Source organism: Eublepharis macularius, chromosome 12 (assembly GCF_028583425.1).
Source record: "Eublepharis macularius isolate TG4126 chromosome 12, MPM_Emac_v1.0, whole genome shotgun sequence".
NCBI lineage: Eukaryota > Metazoa > Chordata > Lepidosauria > Squamata > Eublepharidae > Eublepharis > Eublepharis macularius.
The window spans coordinates 47,858,710-47,883,619 of NC_072801.1; the positions used below are offsets into that span (position 1 = coordinate 47,858,710).

Consider the following 24,910-nt stretch of genomic DNA (forward strand, 5'->3'; position numbering starts at 1 on the left):
ACATTTATGTGGATGTACACTAGATGTCCCTTCAGCACCATTTGCTAAAGTAGCTCTCCTCCAAAGTCAGCTTTTCCTTCTACCAAATGTTTATTAGTTATCTTTGTTGGATGAGAGGGGATGGTATACTATGTTGGGAGGGATGAATGTAGTGACCTTTATGTGTTGGTTATACAGGGAAGGATGTGTCCATCACCTTTCAAGTGGACGGAACTCAGCTCCCTGGCAAACCCACAGTGAAATGGTTCAAGGGTAAATGGCTGGAGCTAGGTATTAAGAGTGGCCAGCGATTCCAGTTCAAGGAGAGCTTCGACAAGGAGAAAAACGTGAGTCCTCTATGGAAAGAGAAGTTAAGGATTTGCTACAGTCTATCTGCTCTCTCACAATGATGGATGTAGAACTTGTCCGAAGTAGGGACGCTAATCTCTAATTGCAACTATCCATTTGACAGCTAGTTGCCATCTGAAATTAAAAACGAAAGATGATTCCTGTGGCTCATTGAAGACTAACAAATATCACATAACATAATCTTTCATGGGCTTGAGCTATATCATGGCTGCCTTCCGACAGATGCCAAGTACTGTATTTTGCAAGGGTGAATTTGCTGTTTTTATGTGTTCCTCAGCAGCACCTAAGCAGGATGGCTGGAGATCTGTGACTGTAATGCCTGCTTTTCAAAAAAAGAGTGAATGACATCACTGAGGAAGCCTGTTTGCCATGTGGGGGGCAGGTGCTGTATGTTTCCCTCATGTGGAAAATAGCAGCTCCTGGGAGAGGGGACAATTTGCATCAGGAAACTGGCACAATAGGAAAATGTTAAGCTCAGCTGCCCTGACGATCTGGCTCTGATCCAAATCCTCCTCCCTTCTTGTAGCTGCTATTAAAAGCAGGAGATCTGATTATGGCCATTCAAGACTCTGAGAATAACAGAGATGTCTTCATTAGTTACCCTTGCAAAATACAGTTCTTTAAGAAGAAAGTCACAGTGCCAGGCTGGTGCAATGCCCACGGGACCCAAGCAGATACTTGGGGCAGCACAATCCACTTGTAGCACTGCAGGAAGAGGCGACGGATGTGGCTTGTGCTTGTCATTGCTTTCTGGAGCTGTGCTGCAGATGGTGTGGGAGGAAACCCAGGAGGGACACAGGCAACACCCATTCATTCCAGGATGCAAGCCCCTCATGCAAGTCTAAGCAGCCCTCTGGGGTGCTGCCAGCACTATGAGGATCTGACTTAGACCCATGATAGGCAGTGTTATGGTACCTGCTTGGGATGGCAAAATTACACAGCCCACCCCTGTATGATAGTTACAGCAGCCTAGGGTAGCTAGTTATTAGAAAGGGTTGATGTCTATTTGGGGGGCTTAGTTGGCTCATAAAATCACAGTTCCCAGGTTAAACCAGTTTAAGCATTTCAGTATGTCATTTGAGTGATGAGACTTTTCAGGACCCACGTCAGCTTACAGCTGTCAGTCTCTGGCTCTGTAAGCTGTTTAATCTTTGTATATTTTAAGGCATTTTGAGAGAGAGTTTGACACAGTCGATGGAATATGAGACTTGTCTTGGGACCTTTCTAAACATTATGTTTTAACGCAATAAATTAACTGCTGGTTCCAGGTTGTTGCTGGGACCCAGATTTCTTTCTACAGGTTAGCATTTTTTGTCTCACTAAAATAGCATTTTCCCTCCAGTTGAACTAGAGAAAATGAAATTCTCTTCTGCCTGTCAGCCTAACCATTGTGCTGTGAAATATGTCTGCATAAGTATCATGATGACACCTACTGGACAGTGACTGTGACATCATTTAAGAGCTTCCTTCTCCATGACGGTGCCCCATTGCAAGTTCTCCTTAATGATCTGATTTTGTTTTTTAAAAACTCTGCAGAGGCTGAGTGCTCTCCAACTGTTATTGTCCAACTACTCATGTAGTCTGTTAAAAATGAAAAAGAAAAGATCAGCACTGGAAATTAAGATGAACAGTTTTTCTGATAGCAATGCCTGAGTCCTTTGTGAACATTTAGTGTCCTGTAGAGAGGGGGTGGGGGTTCATAGCTTTTTTCAGCCATGGACCCTGCCGCTCCAGCATTTCACCCAGTTTTTAAAGAAAGCGAGCGGGGAAATATCACTAGGTCTGTTCCTGGGATCAAGCTATCACTCTGCAGTCAGCATCCTCCTTTCTACATCCATTATATCAGACCGAGATATTGCAATCTGCTGCTGGCTTGGGGTGGTGGTGTTAATATAGCTCTCCAGATGAACTATAATCTCTAATAGCTAGCTCTACAGAGCCCACTTCTTAGAAATTTTAATTGATTTTTCTTAACATGTTATATCAGATTATATCCATCTACCAATGTCCGTTCATTTTCACTTAATCTTTAGATTACTTTTTCCTGAATAATTACATCATCACTTGGCTTATCTGTGAATCCTCTGACCTCTTTCATTATTCATTATATATAACTGCTAATTCTGTTGATACTTAAACTTTCTACCTCAGTCCTCTTTTTCCTCTTACATAGAGAATTTACTCTTGAAAGATTCATGACAGAATCCGTACCAAACCTCTCTGCCTCAACGCCTTCTCCCCCACCTTGTAATCCCATAACAAGAACTTCCAGCATGATTTTCCTTTCATATATCTAAAGAAAGGAGCTGTGACTCACAAAAGCTCATACTGAAATAAATGTTGTTCGTCTTTAAGTGCTACTGTACTTTTATTCAAAAGATGAAACTCTGTTGTTTCTTTTTATAACACCTGGAAAGGTCTTAGTTTCAGATATCAGAAGTGGGACAAATAGTGATTTACAGGCTAAAAGTAAGAAAAGAAAGGTAAAAGCTACACTGGGCATACCCCATAAGATGCAGGCCTGCTGAAGGTCTTTTTAAGCAACAATGTGTAGAAGGCAAAATTAGATGTTATGCTGGTTATACTTCACCTGAAGAGGTGAGCTGGATTTCATTTGTGCTGCTGTTGAGTGTGTGTGTAGTGGGGAGGATGAGAGAACTGGGGGGCACAACAGATAGTAGAAGCACCAACTTTTTCAGTTCCTGTTGCATCGGGAAGCTTACAGGTGCAGGTTCTATCTTTGAGGTGCATCACTATCCTCTCCTGTATAAAAGTCCTCAGGAGCAGCCCTGGTCTTCGAGGTACTGGGTAGGCTGGTGACCATCTTTTGCAGCTCTTTCAGTGTGATCTTAAGCAGAATAATACCTTTCTAAATTCATTGAGAGCCAGAATTAAGTGCTAGTTAGAGTGTTGGGATAGGATCTGGGAGACCCATGTTCAAATTCTTTCCCTGCCATGGAAGCTTGCTGGGTGACCTTGGGCCAGTCACAGTCTTTCAGCCTAGACTACATCATGGGTTTGTTGTAAGGATAAAATGGAAAAGAGGAGAATGAGGTGAACTGCTTTGGGTCCCTGTTGAGGAGAAAGGTGGGGTATAAATGAAGTAAACAAACAAACAATGTAGTCCCAACTCCTCATTAACTGGCATAATGGGAAAGTGGAAGTGGGAGACCCCTGTGAAATCCCACAGAGGCCATCTTTGCTCCATCTGACATTATTTCCAGTATTAGAGCGCAGCTGAGGGAAAAAATGATTAAAAATTGCTTGGCAGAGGCAGTTGTCTGAAGAATCAGTGTGTTGGGAAAGGGCAAGCTCTCTCTCACCATTGCTGATTCTCCCATCCCGACTCCTGTGTTAGAATTAAGAGAGTTTGAAACTCTACCAATTTCTCCTGTCACATCTAGTTCTCCCCTCATTTCAATAATCTCATCCATTATGTAGATGCTACTAATTACCTCCCTCTGCCCCTTCCTCTTCTTTGCTTTCCCCCAAAGGTTTACAGCTATGAGTTGAAAATTGGCAAAGTGGTGATTGGAGACCGGGGGGATTATCGCTGTGAGGTGAAGGCCAAGGACAAGTTTGACAGTTGCCCCTTCAACATTGATGTGGAAGGTATGATCAGGAACCCTGTCTCTGACCCCTGAATGTCTGAACCCATGCGCCACACTTTAGAGGCCACATAATTCCTTTGTGATCTTAACAGCAAGCTTGAGTGTGCCTTTCAAAGGTGGAACGTGAGCAGTGAGAACACATCGAGAAATATTCTCAGTGGCTGCCACCCAGCACTGGAACTGCCCTTCTCTGGATGATCTTTCTTTCTTTTACTTTGTATGGCTGCCTTTGGGGTTGATGCCCTACTGAGCTGGGGATGAGAAAGCTGACGCAGCAGCCACCCTATTCTTTGCCTGTGTCTTGCTCAATATTCAAGCCAATTTAGAGGTTGATTTGGGAAGTCCCTGTTTACTAGACTAATTGCTTAGCAGGGGTGAAAGTAACTTAAATTTCCCACTAGTGTGGTATTGAAGCAAAACATGGTTGATATTCCTTTGGGCCCTTTCTTACCAGTACTGTCTGTACCAGCCTGAACTTGCTTACCTTCATTCCTGATTGCTAGTGTCCACTAGCTGTTTTCTCAGGACTCGTCATTATCCACTATCTTCAGTCCTCCATTTCAGGCAAGCCAGCAGCTGGGTTTACCATCAGAGGACAGAAAAGTGTCTGGAGAACACTGAGCTGGTGGGACTTTTCTCTCCCCCTTGTTATTGCATCATTGATAAGGCCATGGACTACATCAGTCTGGTGGGGTGGGATTCTAGAGAAACAAGTCCCCCTCCCTTTCTAGTGTGCATGCCCCATTATGAATAACTCTAAGGTGGGTAACAAGTAGGTGTGGGACTGGACGTATCAGAGGCACAATGGGTGTGGCTGACTCCATTATTTCATCAACATGGTGGACCCTGCTTCACCTGTTACACTACTCTGGACCATGCATTCTGGAACATCTCAGAACTAAATGGTGGCAATGCCTCAGAGGAACACCTGTATTTTCACTGCTTGTTATGTTGCTGCTGCCCATCACTTGTGGTCCACATATCGTGGGACAGCAGAGGAAATGATGCTTCTTTTTCTCTCTGCATCTTGAATGGCTGTCTCATTGCCCATGGAGAGACAAGAGGCTTAGATTTGATAATGAATAATAGGAAGCAATTGCAACAAATAGTTTTGATGATTTATATCTTCCTAAGAGGTAGTTGCTATAGCCTAGATGCTCTTCTATTCCTTAGCCTACCCTACCCTCTTTTCCCATTGACAGACCTCCTGCCACTTTGGGCACAGGATTCACTTCTTGGGAGGGTTAAGATAATGATCTGCTTATTCATTGCAGAGAGTTGTGCTGCAATGTTGAGTTGGATCCAACCAGGTCTTCTGGTGGTGAAAAAGGAAGGGGGGGGGGTCTCCTTTGAAACTCATATAAGACGAGAACTATAATGAGAGGGGAAATTGGGTGCCATTGAATGAAAAAACTGGTTGGATCCAATCCTTCACCTCCTGTTACTGTTTCTCACATTCCACATGCAAGGCAAAACAAATCCAGTGTGTTTGGCAATCACGGAAATAGATGGGTGTTCACTACAAAGACTGGCATGCTCCCTATTGCCTTCATGTTGCATGGTGGGAGCTTTTGGAGTTTGCTAGTATCTTGGATCCTACTTCTTAGGACTGTACCCCATATCACCTTACCCCTTATGGAGGAAGTCTTCAGATACCAACATGGTATCTGTGGATGTCATGGTGCTTGCTCGTGTGTACAGTGGCTACCAACAGCAACTTGCTTCTTTCCCAAAACGAAGTGCCAATCCTGGCTTTCTTTCTTTTCATAAGAGTCAAAGTTACTTGAGAGGAGCCTGGGAGACATCTTCTTTGTGGCTGGATAGATAACAAAGCCAGAGGCTCCTTTTTTATCTCAGTGGACCTAGCTTCTCTGTTTCCTTTCTCCCCTGTTCCACTACAGTGCTTTACTAAACACCACCAAGCCAGCTTAAAGAACCTAGGAGTCCTGTCTTTTTTATTTCCTGCTCTAACCCTCTAGATCTCACTCTCCTCCTAGTATTCCCAAAAGCCTTGAACCACCAGGCCCCATTCCAGCACATTTCATGAGGCAGCCAAGGGAAGGAAACTGTCTGAATGGATGGACTCCATTTCTGCCCTGAGCCTCTTAAAGGATTACATTTCTCAATGAAATACATGGTTCAGGATTTTAGCTTCATGTTTGTTTTCTTCTCTTCCAGCTCCCAGAACAGAAGGAGACAATGTGCTGCAAGCTTTCAAGAGGACGTAAGTGATTTCGACTAGAGGATGGATCTTTGATTTGACTGAGCTAGGGGCATCTTGAGATACTCGTGCACCCTAAAACCAGCACTGACTGGTTGAGGCATCATAGTGGGGGCCGTGGGGTGAAGTTTGTGTCTTCTCTTTTCAGGGGAGAAGGTGGCAAAGATGAAGTTGCAGGAGAGCTGGACTTCAGCGGGTTGCTAAAGAAGCGGTGAGTGGTACTGTCTACATTGCCTAGCAGCGCCCCTCCTTAGGCAGAGATCAGATCTTTTCCCAGCAGCTGCCCCCTGAGATTCTTTAACTGGAGATGCAGCAGAAATAGGGGGACTCTATGAAAACTTACGCTGGAATAAATTCTTGTTAGTCTTGGGTACCACTAAACTCCTGTGTATGATGTCATAAGCATTGTAGTTTCTAAATTTGAAACAAAACTTTATAAAAGAGACTGGACTGTACATAGCCAGTGGGCTGAGACCAATCTGCAAGATCTATTAGGATTAAAAAGTTCAAGCACTCCATTCTTTGAATATCTGGAAAACAGTAATATCTGGGCTGTATCAAAGTTCCGCAAATCTGTTTTTGAATTGCTATAATGTAGTTCTTAGAATTTAAGCCTTATCACTGTTACTTTACATGGTATATAGTATTGTTATTTGGTTATTGGTTGTGTTTTAGTTACCAATTGTTATTTGTTAATCTATGCTATCTTGTAATTTATTGTATGCTTTTTATTAATAAAATTTTGTTTAATTAAAAAAAAAGAAAAGTTCAAGCATAGGTCAGTCGCTAGTATCGTTCACAAGGAAGGGTGGGAGTTCAGATACAGAGAGGCAGGAAGTACTTCTGCCTCGTTAGAACCCAAGAACTGCCAACTCCAGCTAAGCTTCATTCCCACTTGCAGTTTGGCACAGTGGATCTCAACCACCTGCAGGACAGCAATAAGTGGTTCTGGGCAGGGAGGTAGAAGTGGGGTCCTGATTGCTGGCTGGGGGGGGGAGGTTGGCATAGTGCATACCCCCAGAGGAAAGCCAATCAGGAAGACAGGTTGGAAGCCAATCAGGGCTGAGAACAATGATGGTGACACTGGGAAGTTTCTTCTACTTACCCTGGTCTCCTATTTGAATGCTTTGTTCCGGGTCCTCAGATCTCTATGTGGAAGAAAGAGTTATAGCACCATGGGAATTATTTTGTGAGCAGTGATTAAGAACCACAGCCTGGTTCATGAAATTTAGCTTCTTCCTGTTTTTTACCTGTTCCCTTGCAAAATATCTTTGCGGTACTTACATGTTTGTGCCCAAACTCCTTACGATCTAGACTGGGTTTTGATTTGCTGGGTGACGTGGAGAAATGAGCCTGACTTGATTCTGTTCGAGAGAATTTCCCATGAAAAAAGGAATGGTGAATGCATGCTGTTTCTTACCCACAACAGAGAGTGTAAGAGTATAAGGGGCAGAGGAATGGTATATCTTAAAAACGTCTTCTGTTATTCCCCATAGAGAAGGGCAGGAGGAAGAGAAGAAGAAAAAGAAAGATGACGATGATGATATGGGTATCCCGCCAGAGATCTGGGAAATGCTGAAGGGCGTGACCAAGAAAAGCGAGTATGAACGCATTGCCTTTCAGTACGGCATCACAGATCTACGTGGCATGCTCAAAAGACTGAAGAAAGCCAAAGTGGAGATCAAGAAGAGTGCAGGTCAGCCAGGATGCCTGAGTTCAGGAAGGCCAGAGGATCTGGTTTCCTGAGGTTCTGGATTTGGAACGGGGTCCATGTAATATAGGAGGATAGGATGAGGCTTTGACTGGAATCTTCTGGCATACCTTTAGGGAGGTTATTCACATCATCATGGCATATCTGTCATGCTGTTGTTTCAGTGCAGTTGAGAGGAATGGGAATTTGTCGATTGGCTTCCGGTTAAGTGGGAAGGACTGTTTTATGCAACACTCCCACACTGGTGCTGTGCAGATGTCTGAGGTCTGCTGTGCTGACTCTCAGGACCAAGCTACAAGTGATGAATGACACTTGTGTAGAAGTGTAGCCTAGCTTAAACTCAGTGTTCTTTGAGTGGAATTTGAGAGCTTAGTAAGGCTGGAACATTTTCCAGGTCCTGGCAACAAGGCTTTGGGTTGGATTCAGTGATCCATCAGCAGAGGGCGCTGACTGACATGTATCTGTCCCGTGTTCTCCTTCCTTGGCAGGGCTTTCTGACCCTGGGAAAGTTTATTTATGAGCCACAAGGAAAGGTAGGGTATAAATAAATAAATAAAATTACCCCTCGGTCTGCTGGACCCATGTTGGCAAATGCCATGCCTGTCAGAAGACTACAGTGAGGAGGAGGAGGAAGGGGATAGAGTTGCCCATACCGATTCTGCTGTCAGCTAAGCTTCACAGACAATAGAAGAGAGAGTGATTTTGTCCCCTTATTTCTCCCCATAGCAGCCTCCTGACTCACATGTCTGTTCATCCATGTGGGTCCTGCCATGTGGGACCCTGGGAATAAACTTTTTCTGGGCTCCAAAAGGGCTGCTGGGGGAAGGGGGAAGCACCAACAATCTATAATTCTTGTATCTGTGGATTGCTGGATCCAACCCTGTGGAACTTGAGCTCCAGAAATCATCCATGTGCAACCTCTGCTGATTCTCCTTTGAATTTCATGGCAGATAACGGGGAATCACCCCATGAAGTGGTGGAGAGAACATTTAGATGCCTTATGTATCTTCCCAGTTTCCTGGGGGTAAAGTGCAGATGACTGGGGAAGGCAATGGCAAACTACCCTGTAAAAAGTGATGCGATGTCTCCCGATGGGTCACTAATGACTTGGTGCTCACACAGGGGGACTACCTTTACCTTTATGTATCATCCCAAAGGGTGAATTATAGCTGGGGGAGTGGGGTGGTAAATTGGAAAAATTGTTTAGAGGGAGTGGGTTAATTATTATTATCATTATTATCTTAGCTGCAAGCTGCCTTGAGCAGGTCTCTGGAGAGGTAGAATCAATCAATCAATCAATCAATCAATCAATCAAAATGTTTCCTCTCTGATGCCATGGCCCTAGTACAATCTTGTCCTCCTCCACTGGAGACTGATGTTAAAAAATAATACAGATTGCACCCAACCAGGTTTTCTGCTAAAAAAAAAAAAGAGGAAGGGGGAAGGTCTCATTTACCATCTAAAAAGGCTATGCTGGGGATCCCAGGACCTGCATGGACAAAATCTATGTGGGACAGGAGTCCTAGCAAGGAGGAGAATTGGATTGGATTCAGTGCAAGAGCTGGCTGGATCCAACTTGTGAATCTCTCATAAAGAAATTTAGAATGCCTCTTAGTAGTTTAGTTTAGAATAGGAAGGAACTGTGAGATTTTCCTCGGGAATGGAGCAAGAACTACCCAAGTTGTAGAGAACTAGAAAGCGACACATTGCAAGTGTTAAAGGATTTCAGATTTCAAGTTCCTCATCCCTTTTGCAGCTTTCATGACAAAATTGGACCCTGCCTACCAAGTTGATAAAGGGCAGAAAATCAGAATGTGGGTGGAACTGAGTGACCCAGACCTGGCTATCAAATGGATGAAGAATGGGCAAGTGATCAAACCTAGTGGCAAGTGAGTCTGAATAGGACTGGAGAATCTGATGGGAGCCATGATGTCTGAGATATCTGACACTGGAGTGGGTTTTGGCAGGTTGGTGCTGAACCTAGTTACATGTGGTTTTCCCTCTCTGTGGCAGGTACATCTTTGAGAATGTGGGCAAGAAGCGCATCATGACGATCACCAAAGCCACACTGGCTGATGACGCAGCATACGAATGTGTTGCTGGGGAAGAAAGGAGCTTCACAGAAGTCTTTGTCAGAGGTGTGGGCAGGGCATATTTGAGATCCTCACGGCTGGGCAAAACAGTGTGGGTTAGCAATGGTGGAGGAATGCTGGAGAGGTGGGGCAAAGGAGATCAGCTAAACAGGTGAGTTGGAAGGCAGGGTTTGTGGCTGGTGTTTACCCTGGCTAATCTGCTTGTCTGTCCCCAGAGCCACCTGTCACAATCAATGTTGGCTTGGACGATCAGCAGGTATATGTTGGGGACAAGGTGGAGATGGAGGCGGAAGTGTCTGAGGAAGGAGCCCAAGTGATATGGTAAGTTGCTTGCCCTGATCGTTCCCCTCCTTTCTCTTTCTTGAGTTTCCATCATCCAAACAAAGCCATTCCTTTCAACCTTCCTTCATAATCTTGTGATTCATTTCTCTTTTTGTTAAATAGTGGGTTCAGACACGAGGTGATTCAATAGCTCTTTATTTAGCAGGAACACAACACACACTGACAGACTGAACAGAAGTCCTCAATATATATACAGCAGCTCCACCCCCAGAATAACTGATAGCCAATGAGAATACATATTTTAGAATACCATCATCTGCATAAACTATATACACTGTTTGAAGTAGACAGGCCACTGATTGGTCTTTATTATAGAGGACCGATTGGCTGCTGTCATGAGAAAGTAACCAGTGATATTGCAGGGATTATGGACCAATGAGAATGCAGGCTTTGGGAGCCTTGACTGAACCTCAAGCTCAACACAGTATAGTGCATTACAATCAATACAGTAACTACTTTAGAGGCCTTGCTCGGCCCAGTACACAACACCCCTCCCCCCTTAGTTTGGAACACCCTGTTGTTCGCAGATAGGCTGGGGAAGGTGAGCCAGAATACATTAGAGGCCCTGAGACCAATACATCACACCCCTTCCCCCCTAGTGTGGAACTACCTGATGCCAACAGAGTCCTGGAGTGGGAATGGGGAAAGGTGAGCCTGCCAGAGCCTGCACGGTGCAGTTGCTCCAGAGTTCTTTGGGGCCGACAGCCCCGTGTTCCTTGCTGGCTTTGCTCTGGAGGTGCAGTCTCTTGTGGGAGTTTGCGAGCCACTTGAGGCCGTGGATTGCGGAGAAAAGTCCCGGTTCTGTTTCTGCTCCCATAGCGGCCAAGGCAGTTTAAGCTGATGTAATTGAGTGCAGAGTGGACCTGATGCTCCTTCCAATGGCTTGTCCTCACTGCTGGCGTGGAGACGGGCGGCCCTTTGCGGCGCCCTGATGAAACGTGCCTGGCAGGGAACTTGCTGTGTGCCGCTTTGCTTATGGCTTGGCTGCCTTGTTGGACTCCGGTAACGCGGATGCCCAACGCCTTGAACCAATCAAGTCCCAGCAAACTCGTGCAGTGCCCCTTAACCACAACAAGAGGAAGGAGGCCGTGAAAGTCCTTGTAGCCGACCACAACTCGGCCAGCTCCAACCACTGGAACCCGACGACCCTGGAGATCCATCAGGTGTAGACTGCTGGGCTTGAGCGGCTGGTTCTTGCCCTTGGAGCACAGGCGGTTGTAGGTGTCCCTGGAGACAATTGAGAGCGCTGACCGGAGTCAACCTCCATGACACACAGTGTTCCCTCAATACAAACCGTGGTGTAGATCTTATCTTTGTTGCCTGCTTGTGTGTGCATGATGACAGTTGTGGTGTGGCATTCATTCAGCTGGCACTCTCTTCCTCCTGGCCTTTGGCAGCGCGGAGTGAGGCGAGGAGACTGCTGCGGAGAGCCTCCTTTCCTGACAGTTATGCAGGCCCGAGCGATGTGGCCCTTCTTTCCGCATGCCCGGCAGTTGGCATCCCGGAACCGGCATTTCCTTCTTTCGTGGTCTCCCCCACAACTAGAACAATGGGAACCGTAGTATGGCTGCCTCTCAGAGTGCTGGGCTTGCACTGCATGGAATCTGTGCACACCGTCTTCTTCCTCAGAGCCACTGTCAAAATCCCCATAGTGGACTGGCTCCTCGTTCAGGGGCAGATCTGGACTCCGCCAACGTCGCACCTCCCGGGTGGACTGGTCTGCTGCTTCAGCTGCTAGTGCTTCTTTGAATGCTGTTTGGAAGTCGAGGTTCTTCTGCGTGAAAAGCCGGCGCTGTAGCTTCTCATCACGAAGGCCGCACACCAGGCGATCACGTAGTGCCATCTCAAGGTCAGGGAAGTTACATTGTCTGGCTGCCTGTCGGAGGGCTGTGACAAATGCCGCTATCGATTCACCTTGCGCCTGGTCTCGGCTGTAGAACGCATGTCTGCAGGCTATCTCAGATGGCTGTGGTGAGAAGTGCTCCTTGAGTCTGTTTTTTATTGTGTTGAACGCTGTAGTTTGAAGCTGGGCTGGCGCCACTAGTGCCCGTGCTATATCAAACGTGGAACGCCCACACACGCTGAAGAACGTTGCTCTCGCGAGATCTGTGTCTTCAATCTTGTTCGCCTCAAGGTAGAAGTCGAAGCGGGTAATGTAGGATTCCCAGTCCTCGGCTGTTGAGTCAAACGGTTCGAAGTGGCCCTTAGCGGCCATGTCTGCCTTCTGGACGAAGCGAGCGTATGTCGGATGGTGGAGGTGACAATTCCTCACGCTTAAGATTTCAGCTTAGGTCTTGGGGCTGCCTACCCAAGCACCTTGTTAGTGATATCGCTCTGGTATTGGGGCTGCATACCCAATCAGAGATCCCATCCTCGTCGCCAGTGTTAAATAGTGGGTTCAGACACGAGGTGATTCAATAGCTCTTTATTTAGCAGGAACACAACACACACTGACAGACTGAACAGAAGTCCTCAATATATATACAGCAGCTCCACCCCCAGAATAACTGATAGCCAATGAGAATACATATTTTAGAATACCATCATCTGCATAAACTATATACACTGTTTGAAGTAGACAGGCCACTGATTGGTCTTTATTATAGAGGACCGATTGGCTGCTGTCATGAGAAAGTAACCAGTGATATTGCAGGGATTATGGACCAATGAGAATGCAGGCTTTGGGAGCCTTGACTGAACCTCAAGCTCAACACAGTATAGTGCATTACAATCAATACAGTAACTACTTTAGAGGCCTTGCTCGGCCCAGTACACAACACTTTTCCAACCATCATTCTGCGTCTTCTGCTAAAACACACCAAGAGAGTTTGGGTAATAGCTGGGGTTGCCCTTGAAGGCTTTTCAAAAGCTGCAATTGATCCTGAATATGGCAATGAGATTGGGGGTGAACAACCATGAGCAGCCACTGTACATTATTTGTCATGTTTGGGGAATTAGCCCATTTAATAATAATGTTAAACCTTGCGCTTTATTCTCTCCCTTGTAATGAAATTGTGGACAATAAAAATACAATAAAAAAGGAAGACCTGTCAACATGTTTACTGGGTGGGGTTTTGGCTGCTCATTGTGAGGTTGGGAAGACCTGCCGTCTTCTACTTGTATCATGGAGATGCTGCTATCTATCTGGTTTTGTCAGCTCTGAATCTTGGGTCTCTTTCCACCCACCAGGAAGAAAAATGGCGTAGAGCTGACTCGTGAGGATGCCTTCAAGTACCGCTTCAAGAAGGATGGCAAGAAACATATCCTCCTTATCAATGAGGCCACCAAAGAAGATGCTGGCCGTTACCAGATCTTGACTAATGGTGGCAGTTCAGAGGCTGAGCTGGCGGTTGAAGGTCTGTGGGGAATGGCAGGGCAGGCAGTTGGACTCCAAAAGGGATCTGGAGATATTGCCAGGTGGGACCTTTCCATTTCTCTCACCTCCCAGACAAACCACTCGAGGTCCTTCAGGGTATCGCTGATCTAACTGTCAAAGCAGCAGAACAGGCTGTCTTCAAATGCGAGGTGTCTGATGAGAAGGTGACTGGCAAATGGTACAAGAATGGAGTTGAGGTCCGGCCCAGCAAACGCATCACCATTTCTCACAAGGGCAGGTGAGCAGAAAGAAAAGGGAAAGGTGGGTATTAGGTCTCTTTTTGTCCCTGCACACAAGAGATTTGTGGACATTGGGACAGATGTTCTTTCAGTCTGTAGAACTGTCCCTGAAATCTGCTGGGTGTTAACTCAAGTGCTGCATTTGGATGTATGATATCCAGCTTCAAATCCTTGCCTGGGTTTGAATCTGATTAATAGTGCCATCCTAAGGAGACTTACATTCTTCTAAGTCCATTGAAGTGAATGGACTTAGCTGGGTATAACTCTGCTTCGCATGGCATTGTAAGTAGCCTTGAACAAGCCACCATCTCTCAGCCTAACATGTCTTATTGGGGTGCTGCGCAGAGATAAAATGCTTCTCAGATCATCAAGAAGGAAAGGAAAGATAAAATGTAAGAAACAAGAGGTATTTTGTGTTTGTTTTTCCTGATTAAAACCCAAACATACTAGGTGACTCTAGCCTAACTGCTCAGGGTGGCCTCAACATGAGGGGTAGGATTTGTTAAAGGAAAGCTTTAGGCATTTGTAAAAGGCAAGAAGAGGACTAGATTTAGAAAACATACAGTGTGCATTTCCAGGCAGAGAAAAATAGCAGGCAGTAGCGTTAGTCCTTTAGGGAAAAAAATCCAAGACCAAAAACATGGTAATACTGTGGTTGGTTTTAGGTAATTTCTTGGAGAGGCCCATCTCTTTCTTTGAGAAGGGCAAGTTAGTGCAAGACATTTCTTAGGGACTGGGCAAGAAGTCTGCTAGGAATCTGCACTGGCTGTCTTGCCTATCTTGTCCTCCACTTGCTTTTGTCCTAACACCTTTTTTGTTTGTTTGGCAGGTTTCACAAGCTGGTCATTGATGACGTGAGACCAGAAGATGAAGGAGACTATACTTTTATTCCTGATGGATATGCTATCTCCTTATCTGCCAAACTCAACTTCCTGGGTCAGTGAAGGAATGGGCTTCCAGAAGAAGGGCTGGGGATTCCATAGGAGCATGACCCTCCCATACTGATTTCATAAATAAAGCACAAGCTCTGTACTTGTGGCTGGAGCAGCAACCCCCAAGATTCTCCAAACCCAGCACAGAGCAGATGGGGGAAGAATGTAGGCAGTTGAAAGCCAACAGATTAGCTGCAACCAGATCTTCTGGTGGTGATGAAGGAATGGTTCCCTTTGACCAACTATAAAGGCTATGGGACCTAAATGGACATAAGCCATGAGGGATGGGGGCTATAGTAAGGAAGAGAACTGGGCAACAGACTATAGCAAATGGAGTCAGGAACTTCTTGTGCATGGGTTTTTTTTTACGTAGTTTGTCAGATTTCCATGAGAGCTGCAGAGGCCACATTCCCTAGTCAACAGCATGCAGATCTGCACTTGGCCTTCTATGTATTTGACCTCTAGATGTTGGGAGGTTTCTCGCATCCTGTTTCTCACAAGGGCACCGCTATTGGGGAAGTTTGTTGTGCCACAGCAACATAGAAGGGAGGCAGCAAATACTGTAACATCTGCCTGGAGATACTCATTGCTTTGCCTCATATTTTTTCTTTCCCCAACTTCTAGAAATCAAGATTGAATATGTCCCTAAACAAGGTGAGTTCAGAGCAGATTCCTCTGGAGGAATGGCAGGTGTGGGATGGGTGGGGGTGGAACCTGAGATATTTCTCAATGTTTTTAAGTGCTGGAGGGATGCAGGTGGACTACACAGAGTTGGTCTGATGGACCACAACAGAGCCATTTCTCCTACACCATCTTCCTGTTCTAGAAGACCCAGTGTGGTATATTGGCTAGACTGTTGGATTAGGAAGACCAGGTTCAAATCCCTGCTAACACAAAGCTCTCAATTATTATATATTTAAAATATTTATACCCCACAATTTTGTCTAGCTTAAGAACCTGTAAGGCAGTTCACAATAAACCATTAAAATACAAACAAATAAAAATAGCCAAAAAAATCAATAGCAGTGTGGAAAAAGCAGCTTACTTACCATCCACATGAATGAGAGCCAGTTTGGTATAGTAGTTAAGAGTGCGGGACTCTAATTTGGAGAACCAGGTTTGATTCCCCACTTCCCCACTTGAAGCCAGCTGGGTGACCTTGGGTCAGTCACAGCTTCCCGGAGCTCTTTCAGCCACACCCACCTCACAGGGTGATTGTTGTGGGGATAATAATAACATACTTTGTAAACCGCTCTGAGAGGGTGTTAAGTTGTCCTGAAGGGTGGTATATAAATAGAATGTTATTATGTTATTATGAATCAAGATATTTTAACTTTGTCTACCTCATAGGGTTGTTTTGAGGATAAATAGAGGGGAGATACATACTATGTACACTCCCCTTGAATATTGTATAGTGGTTAGAGTGTTGAACCAGGATCTGGAATATCCCGCTTCAAATGCCCACTCTTCCACGGAAGCTTTCTGGGGACTTTAGGTCAGTCACACCCTCTCAGCCTAACCTGCCTCACAGGTTTGTTGTGTGGATAAAATGGAGAAGGGGAGAACATTATAAGTTACTTTGGGTTCCTATTGTGGAGAGAAATGGGGTATAAATGAAGTAAACAAACAAATAAATAGTATTGGAATTCATAAATAAAAGTCCTGCCCAAGGAAGTTCAAAACACCAGAGTTCCCAGATATCATGTAACTTTGTCCTCTAGCTGCTGGACTTGAAGGAAATGATTCTAAATTCTAGCTCAGCCTGGGCTGTTACCCCACGGCCTTAAAATGGCTTGACACTCATGAAACACTGGTGGTTTCTTCGTGCTATTTCTGACGTCACCCGGAGGCAGGAAGTGATGATTCTGGTTTTGTGGCATCACAAAAATAGAATCATCACTGCCTGCCTCTGGGTGACGTCAGAAATAGCGTGACAAAGCCACTTTTGACAAACCGCTGTCCTCCCTCACCAACTCCCCATCTTTAAAATGAGAATAATTTTGCTTACCTGATGGAGAGAGATGGTAGTAAAGTGCTTCACATTCAAGAGTGCTTCTGAAAGAAAAACACTCTGCTTCAGGCTGGACCACTTCACTTGGCATCTCCAAACAGTTGAGAGATGTGGAATCCATCCTTACCACCCCTTTATGAGGTTTTATTTGGGCTAGGCACTACATCACCTCCATCAGTAAAACAGAAACAATTTACCTCAAGAAGTTGTCAAGAGAAGTGACGTGATCTTAAACCTGTCATTGACAAAGAAGAATCTATGAGCAGGTGGTTCCGATCTGGGGCCCTTGAAGAACTTCCTAGGCTTGAGGGCAGAAGGGGGCATTGCTTTGGGCAATGGTGTTATGCCTAAAGTCTAATATAAATATAATATAAAGGAGGAGTTGCCCTCAGTTTGGTGTCATTGTCCTTTCTGTTTTCTCTAGAGCCCCCCAAGATCCACCTGGACTGTTCTGGAAAGACACATGAAAACACCATTGTGGTAGTTGCAGGGAATAAGGTGCGCTTGGATGTGCCCATCACTGGGGAACCAGCACCTGTTGCCACCTGGATGAAGGGCGATGTGGTAGGTGTCATTTACAATCCGTCTTTCTTGTCCAGACTTAAGGCAAATTACAGCATTAGAAGACACTGCAATTAGAAAAACTGTTATAATACATGCAATAAACAATGCAATAAAACAGTGTGATGCATACTATAAACCAAGCAAACCAAAAAGCAACCTGCATAACAAAAGTGGGAAATAAAAACTGCATGTTGTATGCTATCAACAATGGAAGAATAGAAGAAAACTGTCTTGAATTTTACTAGACAGGTGATGAATGCAGTAATGGCAACATTGAGAGCTGCTGTAGCACAGTGGTTAAGCAGTTTGGCTGTGAATCAGCACTCTACTGGTTCAAATCCCTTTATTGCCATGAGCTCAGTAGGTGGCCTTGAGTAAGCCACTCCTCTCAGCCCCAACTCCCCAGCTGTATTGTGGGGATAATAATAATACTAACTTGTTCACTGTTTTGGGTGAGGCACTAATCTGTCTAGAAGAATGGTATATTAGTGCAGTTATTATTTTTTATTTTTATTGGAGAATCTAAACCATGCAGTGGAAATATTATTACGGGCAGAAAAACATGTTTTGTGTTATTTGCTCTTTTCTCAGGCTACATTTCTTTTTAGAGTTTTATTTAACAAAAGTGGTGGAGGGGAAGGGAGACCATACGTAGGACTATTATTTGGCACAAAATTTAGCATGATACAATCCTTCCTTCCTCCCCCCCTCCCCTTTATGGAGATAGAAAACAGAGGGATGATGTGCTGATATAATTTAACAAAATCTCCAAAGTTGTAAGGGTATACACAGTGCAACTGCATGACATAGTGGTTAGAGCAGCAGTCTAGGATCTGGGAGAGACGGGTTCAAATCACCACTCTGCCATAGAAGCTTGCTAAGTAATCTCAAGGTGTTCACTGAAAGGATTAACTAAGGTATTTTATTTTACATTTACTTTTTTTAACATTGCAATCCCTCAAGACAGGGAAGAGGTGAGAAGTATGAGTCAATCAGTCAAAGAGAAAAGAGCAGAGATCTCTGAAAATCTCCTTGACCATAAGGGTTGTGTCCTATTTTTCTTCTTCTTGACCTCACCTGATTCCCTTCTTCATTACAGCCACAATCCTGCATGGCTACCAATCCTTGGTATAATCTTTGCAGTGGCCAAGGTCAAAAGACGCCTCTCCTCTTTCTTTGGTAGAAACACTTTCAGGATCCAGCCCAGTTTTATCAGCTGCACATTTTAAAACATCATTTTAAACATAAAATTCAGTGGGTTGGATCCAAGTAGCTTTTCTGCTGGTGAGAAAGGGAAGGTGGTCCCCTTTGACAGCCAAAAAGTCTATGCTGGGGATCAGGGGACCTGCATGGACAAAAGTCATGTGAAATGCAGGCAATCGTAAGGAGGAGAATTGGGTGACATGGAGCAAAAAAGCTGGCTGGATCCCACCCAATATCTTCTGATTCCTGGCACACCTCTGACTGCATTGTGTAGATAGCTTGCGTTGTCTCTGCAAATGTCGAAATCCTTTTGACCATTTCTGACTATCTTCTCTCATCCCCCAGGTCTTTACTGACACTGAGGGCCGTGTTCGTATAGAAGAGCGGAAGGAGCTGAGCAGTTTTGTGATAGAAAGTGCTGAGCGCACTGATGAAGGGAGTTACACCATCAAGGTGACCAATCCGGTGGGTGAGGACACAGCCACCCTCAATATCAAGGTTGTAGGTGAGTAACAGGTCGAGATGAGCATATGGGACAGATGTGCAGTCCTAACTGGCCCGGGATTCCTCTCTCTGATTATCCATCTCTCCTTGTTTTTTGCAGATGTTCCCGATCCCCCTGAAGCTGCGCACATCACTTCGGTGGGAGAGGACTGGGCCATTTTGGTGTGGGAGCCACCTAAATATGATGGGGGGATGCCTGTGACAGGTGAGAGCTTCCATTGAACATTGTAGATCAGATTAATTGTGGATCAGATTACTTAACTGCAGCATTGCACAACTAAGAATGTGTAATAGAAGTGTACACGAGTATCTTACGGTGCCATTTAAGCACCCTTTTACACCCATTGACTTCTATAGGCTTAAAAGTTGCAAGGCCTGTGATATGAATAGTAACACAGCTCCTCTCCTACTCACTGTATTCACAATCTGGGAGCACTTTCTAATTTTTTCATATTTTCTAATGTGGTAAACAGTGAAATGTGGTAAACTATTCCTAATTATGTAGCTCTTGAAAATAAAAATATTCGTGACCATACCATGGCAGTAGGAGACTTGTTCCCCACAGTCTGCTTGATTTGATTCTTAATTGTTTTTAGTGTGCCAGAGATGTGCACATACCCACTTATCCAAGTGCTCAACCCAGGACTTTTTTTCAGCTGGACCGTGGTGGAACGGAGTTCTGGCACCTCTTGAAAATGGTCACATGGCCAGTGGCCCTGCCCCTGATCTCCAGACAGAGAGGAGTTTAGATTGCTCTCTGCGCCAGTGGCGGGGAGTTCTGGCACCTCTTGAAAATGTTCACATGGCCAGTGGCCCCGCCCCTGATCTCCAGACAGAGAGGAGTTTAGATTGCTCTCTGCGCCAGTGGCGCGGAGGGCAATCTAAACTCCCTTCTGTCTGGAGATCAGGGGCAGGGCCACTGGCCATGTGACCATTTTCACTGAGGGCAATTTAAACTTTAAAAAACTCCCCCTTTGTTCCAGCTGATCCAAAGTGATTTCATTGTGCGGTCCTGAGTAGAGATGGGCACGATCCAAAAAAAATACCGATTAAGCCGTTCGTGGATCCGGGCTGCTGCCGAATCCAGGCCACCGATTCTAACCGATCAAGTCCCATTTCCGATCCGGAATCGGGAAGGCCAAAGCAGGAGGGCACCCCGCTGTTTCCAGCAATATAGGAATGGTGGTTGGTGGCAGCGGCCGACAGGCCTGGCGGGCAGGGGGAGGCGGCGATGAGCCGCCTCCCTTCAGGGAGGGAGGGGACATTCACACACACACACACACTTAGAGTAGAGGGGAGGGAGTTTTTAACCCGCCAACAAGCCACCTCCCCTCAGGGAAGGGACATTCCCAGGGCAGGATCTACGGTTGCCAGTGCCCAGGGCAACCTTATCAGGCTCTTGCGCACGCACGCGCACTCCTAGGTCGTCCCCCCCCCGCCCATGCAGCAAGCCGGCTGTCCCGGTGCACTGCGGAGCTGGCGGCAGCGTGAGTGGATTGGCGGCTGCAAGCGCCGTTCACCTGCCCCACAAGACAAGGGGCGGCGGGCTTGCCCGCGCGCCCCTTGTCCTGGGGAAAGACGAATGGCGCGGGCGGCCTCCCAGCCACCCGCACTGCCTTTTACCTTTCCTTTGTGCCCATGGCTTCAGAACACCCCCTTCCCCCTCCCTCCCCTGGGTTGCTGCTCCATGGTTGGAAGGAAGTTTGCTAATCAAGAAAAGCTGGGCTTCCATTTGTGTTTCGAGGGCGACAGAAGGAGAGCAAACACAGCTCATTCCCCTGGCTCCATTGCCCCGGGAATAAATTACTGGCGCCAGAGTGTCTGCAATACCGAACAGAAACCGATATATCCGATCAAGTCCCGAACAACCAAACCTCCAACTGCTGCATCGGTTGCCATGGACGGAACTGATTAGCTGAGTCATGATGGCGCAAACGCCAAAATCGGGGGTTTTTTGAAATCATAATTCAGATCGTGCCCATGTCTAATCCTGAGTTCCACCACCTCTTTTCCCAGAAAAAAAGCCCTGGCTCAGACTAATGCCAGCCTTTAAAATGTAATAGTGCAAGTCTACCTGTTCCTCCTACACCATTGAATGAATGTTTTCATATTCTTTTAAATCAATTTTCCTTGAACAATATGCCCTCCATCAATGGTTTCTTTGGGGAGTGAAACTGACTAGACCTGCATCTGTTTGCATCTATCCCAGTCCATTTTACAACTCCCTTGCCTTGCATAGGGTAGAGTTCCTCTCAAACACATTTGTGACCAGCAAATGACTGAGATGGCGTCTAGAAATACTCCGGAATTTCCTGGCAATGTGGCATCATACAACCACATCGATCCCTGACTAGACCAAAGGTGGTTACTCCTCCCATCACTGATTTTTCTTGTATTTGTCAGGGTATCTGATGGAGCGTAAAAAGAAGGGAAGCATGCGCTGGATGAAGCTAAATTTTGAAGTTTTCACGGAAACTACCTATGAGTCTACCAAGATGATTGAGGGAGTGCTTTATGAGATGCGTGTCTTTGCTGTCAATGCCATTGGAATCTCTCAGCCCAGCCTGAACACCAAACCTTTCATGCCAATCGGTGAGCTGGTGAGGTGACTGTTGAGAACCAGATGGGGGCAGTAATTAGGTGAGATAGGTAATGGATCAATGAGAAAGAGAAGGTAATAAGGGCGGGATCGTTCTGTACACCACTTTGAGGCAACTAAATTACTTTCTCCTCCCTGCTTGATTATGTAGGTCCTTTTTCAGGTAATTCAAAATGGCAGCCAAAGGAAAAGGAGGAGCCACAACAGCGCAAAGGGTTGGGGTTTCCCCAGAAAGTACATATTGTTAGGCTTTTTGTACTACAGGGATACTGGAGGTTGGGACATTGTCCATGTAGATCAGATAGTCTGATAGATTTGTAATTCATGTTCCTGTATCCCACCAAAGCCCCCACGAGCGAGCCGCTTCACCTCACCTTGGAAGACGTAACAGACACCACAGCCACACTGAAATGGCGTGCTCCAGATCGGATTGGTGCAGGGGGCATCGATGGCTACCTCATTGAGTACTGCAAGGAAGGAAGTGAGTTGCTGCAGCAGAAAACAAGATGGGCAGCTCTGGGAAAGTGGTGGTGGTGGAAAGTGCTGTCAAGTGATAGGTGACTTTTGGTGACCCCTGCTGGGGTTTTCAAGGCAAGAGATTAACAGAGGTGATTTGCTATTGCCTTCCTCTGCATTGCAACCCTGGTCTTCCTTGGAGATCTCCCATACAATTACTAATCAATGCTGATCCTGCTTATCTTCCAAGATCTGACAAGACTGGGCTTGTCTGGGCTATCCAGGGCAGGGCAGGAGAATGGGGGCCATCTGTCTCTACAGACAGACTCTGATGCCTCTCAGTTAAAGCAGGAGCTCCTAAACACCCTTTGGCTCAGGAAACCCTGTTTTTCCTGAAGAACAACAAAGCCCCTCTTAGAAGCTTACCCATTTTAAAAAAGTAACCAGCTTCTAGCAGCCTTTCCTGGCTCCTATATTATTTGCACCTTTGGGCCAGTCCTGTAATATCTACATAAATCTTGACACTAAGATATTTGTAATAGGCCTACTTTATTTTGTATGAAGAGCAGAAATTATAGTTGCCCTCTAACCTTGTCTTCTCCACCCTTTTTCCAGCTGATGAATGGATAGCTGCCAACACAGAGCTGGTTGAGCGTTGTGGTTTTACTGCCAAGGGACTTCCTACTGGCGAGAAGCTTTTATTCCGGGTTGTTGCAGTCAACATTGCGGGCAAGAGTCTACCAGCCACCTTTGGGCAGCCTGTAACCATCCGAGAAATTGTCCGTAAGTCCACTAAGGAGTTTTGATCCTTAATCCTTGAGCTCTCAATCCTGACTGACTCAGAAAGGGTTGTGGAGCATCAGCCGGCTACGTGCTTTGCATTTAGACAATCCAGGGTCTCTATGAACCAAACAAATGATCTGTCTCCTTATACAATCAGCTGATGTATTAATACTAACAAGTCACTTGGAATGGACAGAACTCTCTGAAGAGTACTTAAAGAACTCAGAGGTGAAATGGATAAACTTGAAAATGGATAAGCCTCCAGGGATTCCGTGGATTCTCTTGTTTGTTTTCTCTTTTTTACTTTAGAGCAGCCCAAGATTCGTCTTCCTCGCCACCTCCGACAGACATATATCAGGAGAGTGGGGGAGCAAGTCAACTTAGTGATCCCCTTCCAGGTAAGTAACGAGCTAGGAAAACTTACTGCGCTGGAACTCATAATTGGCGACACTAGTGGGGGAAGTTCTATAACAATGAAATCATAAATAGTAGATGCAGAGACATTCCTCCATTTTTCATCAGCAGAAAAGCTGTTTGGATCCACCCTTGTAGGGCAGAACACTGTCTCTGCTAAGGGGAATCTCTCAGCCGCCCAGGAGAGTTTGGGAGGGGAGGTGAAGGGGTACCACTAGAAAGGAGGTCCAATGCCATGTGTTCTGCCATCTCCAGGGTAAACCTCGTCCTAAAGTCACATGGACAAAAGACGGGCAGCCTCTGGACCCCAAGGAGGTGGCCGTCCGTACCTCAGAGGTAGACACCATCCTCTTCATCCGCTCGGCTGCCCGGCACAATTCAGGCCACTATGAACTCTCAGTTCAGATTGAGAACATGGAGGACAAAGCTGTCATTAAGATCCGCGTTGTGGGTAAGAAAGGATCTCTCAGCTGCCGGGGATTCAGCAAATATACTTTAAAAACAAAATCTAATGACGTGCTAGGATTTAAAAAGCAAATGGCGTGTGAACTAAAGAGGGATAGAAAGGAAGTCTGAGGGTGACTGGGGGTGGGGTGGGGGGGGAGAAGCCAGCCAAGCTTGTAAGAAAAGTATTTCAAGCTAGGATCTTACCACAATACATGTGGCAAGTTTCTCTCTCTCTTTCTCTCTCTCCCCGTATTTGAAAAGTCCCTGAAGGCCTCTCTCTCCTTCCCCCAAGCAATAGGAAGCCAATTAATCTATTCAGTGTGGATAGTGAGACCACAGCAGGATATCCTTCCAACAAAGGATTCAAGGATCCTGGAGCAGTGCTAGGCAAATGCAAGTTATTTTTTTAAAGTGTAGTAGTGCGCTCTTTTTGAGTAGTGCCACGCTGCACCACAAAATACAAAAGCTGGGCAGAGAATTGTGACAGTGACTTGATAACAGTGTGTGGGGTGAGGTGGGGTGGGGATGCAATCAACATCTTATGGGAAAGGAAAACTCCAGCTAACAAGGGTGAGAAAGCGGATGACCCTGTGCTGTGTGGAATCTCCGCTGCAAGTGCAAATTGAGCACCAATCACACAGGTGACATGACTACTATAGAGGAAACACACACACACACACACCCCACACACAATGTGGAATAGGTTTGCATGTTTATGTGGAGGACTACACAGCTACAGAACAAAGAAGAAATGGTTGTGGAGGACAGAGGTTTGGGTTAAATGGGGACAGGATGTGGGGATAAAATAGGCCTCTGAATGCAGAATAGCTAGGACTAGGGAGTGGCCTGGATCCCACAGTGGGAAGGAATGAGAGCCAGGCACAAATCTCGGTTTTCCTTTTCTTCTCACTGCAGCTGCTAAGCTGTTAACAAGCTTTAAGCTGCTCCGGTTCCACCTGTCTCCACTCCTAGCCCCTAGTCCCGGTGGGAATCCTCCATGGACCCAATTCCCAAGCCTTGCACAGGAGAGATGAAGGAGACAAACGAACTGGCGTC

The 24,910-nt window shown here is 45.8% G+C and overlaps 1 protein-coding gene across 1 annotated transcript in view; it reads left to right on the forward strand.

Annotated features, from left to right (window-relative positions):
• The window catches only part of MYBPC2 (myosin binding protein C2), a 64,491-nt gene that overhangs the window by 29,948 nt on the left and 9,633 nt on the right, over positions 1 to 24,910 (forward strand). Inside the window, exons 5-24 of the mRNA XM_054993394.1 lie at positions 178 to 326; positions 3,843 to 3,960; positions 6,138 to 6,183; positions 6,329 to 6,391; positions 7,677 to 7,876; positions 9,648 to 9,780; positions 9,905 to 10,029; positions 10,200 to 10,305; positions 13,516 to 13,682; positions 13,775 to 13,940; positions 14,771 to 14,877; positions 15,498 to 15,527; positions 17,309 to 17,448; positions 18,997 to 19,156; positions 19,256 to 19,360; positions 21,559 to 21,747; positions 22,101 to 22,235; positions 22,826 to 22,993; positions 23,303 to 23,391; positions 23,663 to 23,858. Of these exons, the coding sequence (XP_054849369.1) occupies positions 178 to 326; positions 3,843 to 3,960; positions 6,138 to 6,183; positions 6,329 to 6,391; positions 7,677 to 7,876; positions 9,648 to 9,780; positions 9,905 to 10,029; positions 10,200 to 10,305; positions 13,516 to 13,682; positions 13,775 to 13,940; positions 14,771 to 14,877; positions 15,498 to 15,527; positions 17,309 to 17,448; positions 18,997 to 19,156; positions 19,256 to 19,360; positions 21,559 to 21,747; positions 22,101 to 22,235; positions 22,826 to 22,993; positions 23,303 to 23,391; positions 23,663 to 23,858 (2,592 nt within the window). The remainder of the gene's footprint in view (positions 1 to 177; positions 327 to 3,842; positions 3,961 to 6,137; positions 6,184 to 6,328; positions 6,392 to 7,676; positions 7,877 to 9,647; positions 9,781 to 9,904; positions 10,030 to 10,199; positions 10,306 to 13,515; positions 13,683 to 13,774; positions 13,941 to 14,770; positions 14,878 to 15,497; positions 15,528 to 17,308; positions 17,449 to 18,996; positions 19,157 to 19,255; positions 19,361 to 21,558; positions 21,748 to 22,100; positions 22,236 to 22,825; positions 22,994 to 23,302; positions 23,392 to 23,662; positions 23,859 to 24,910) is intronic.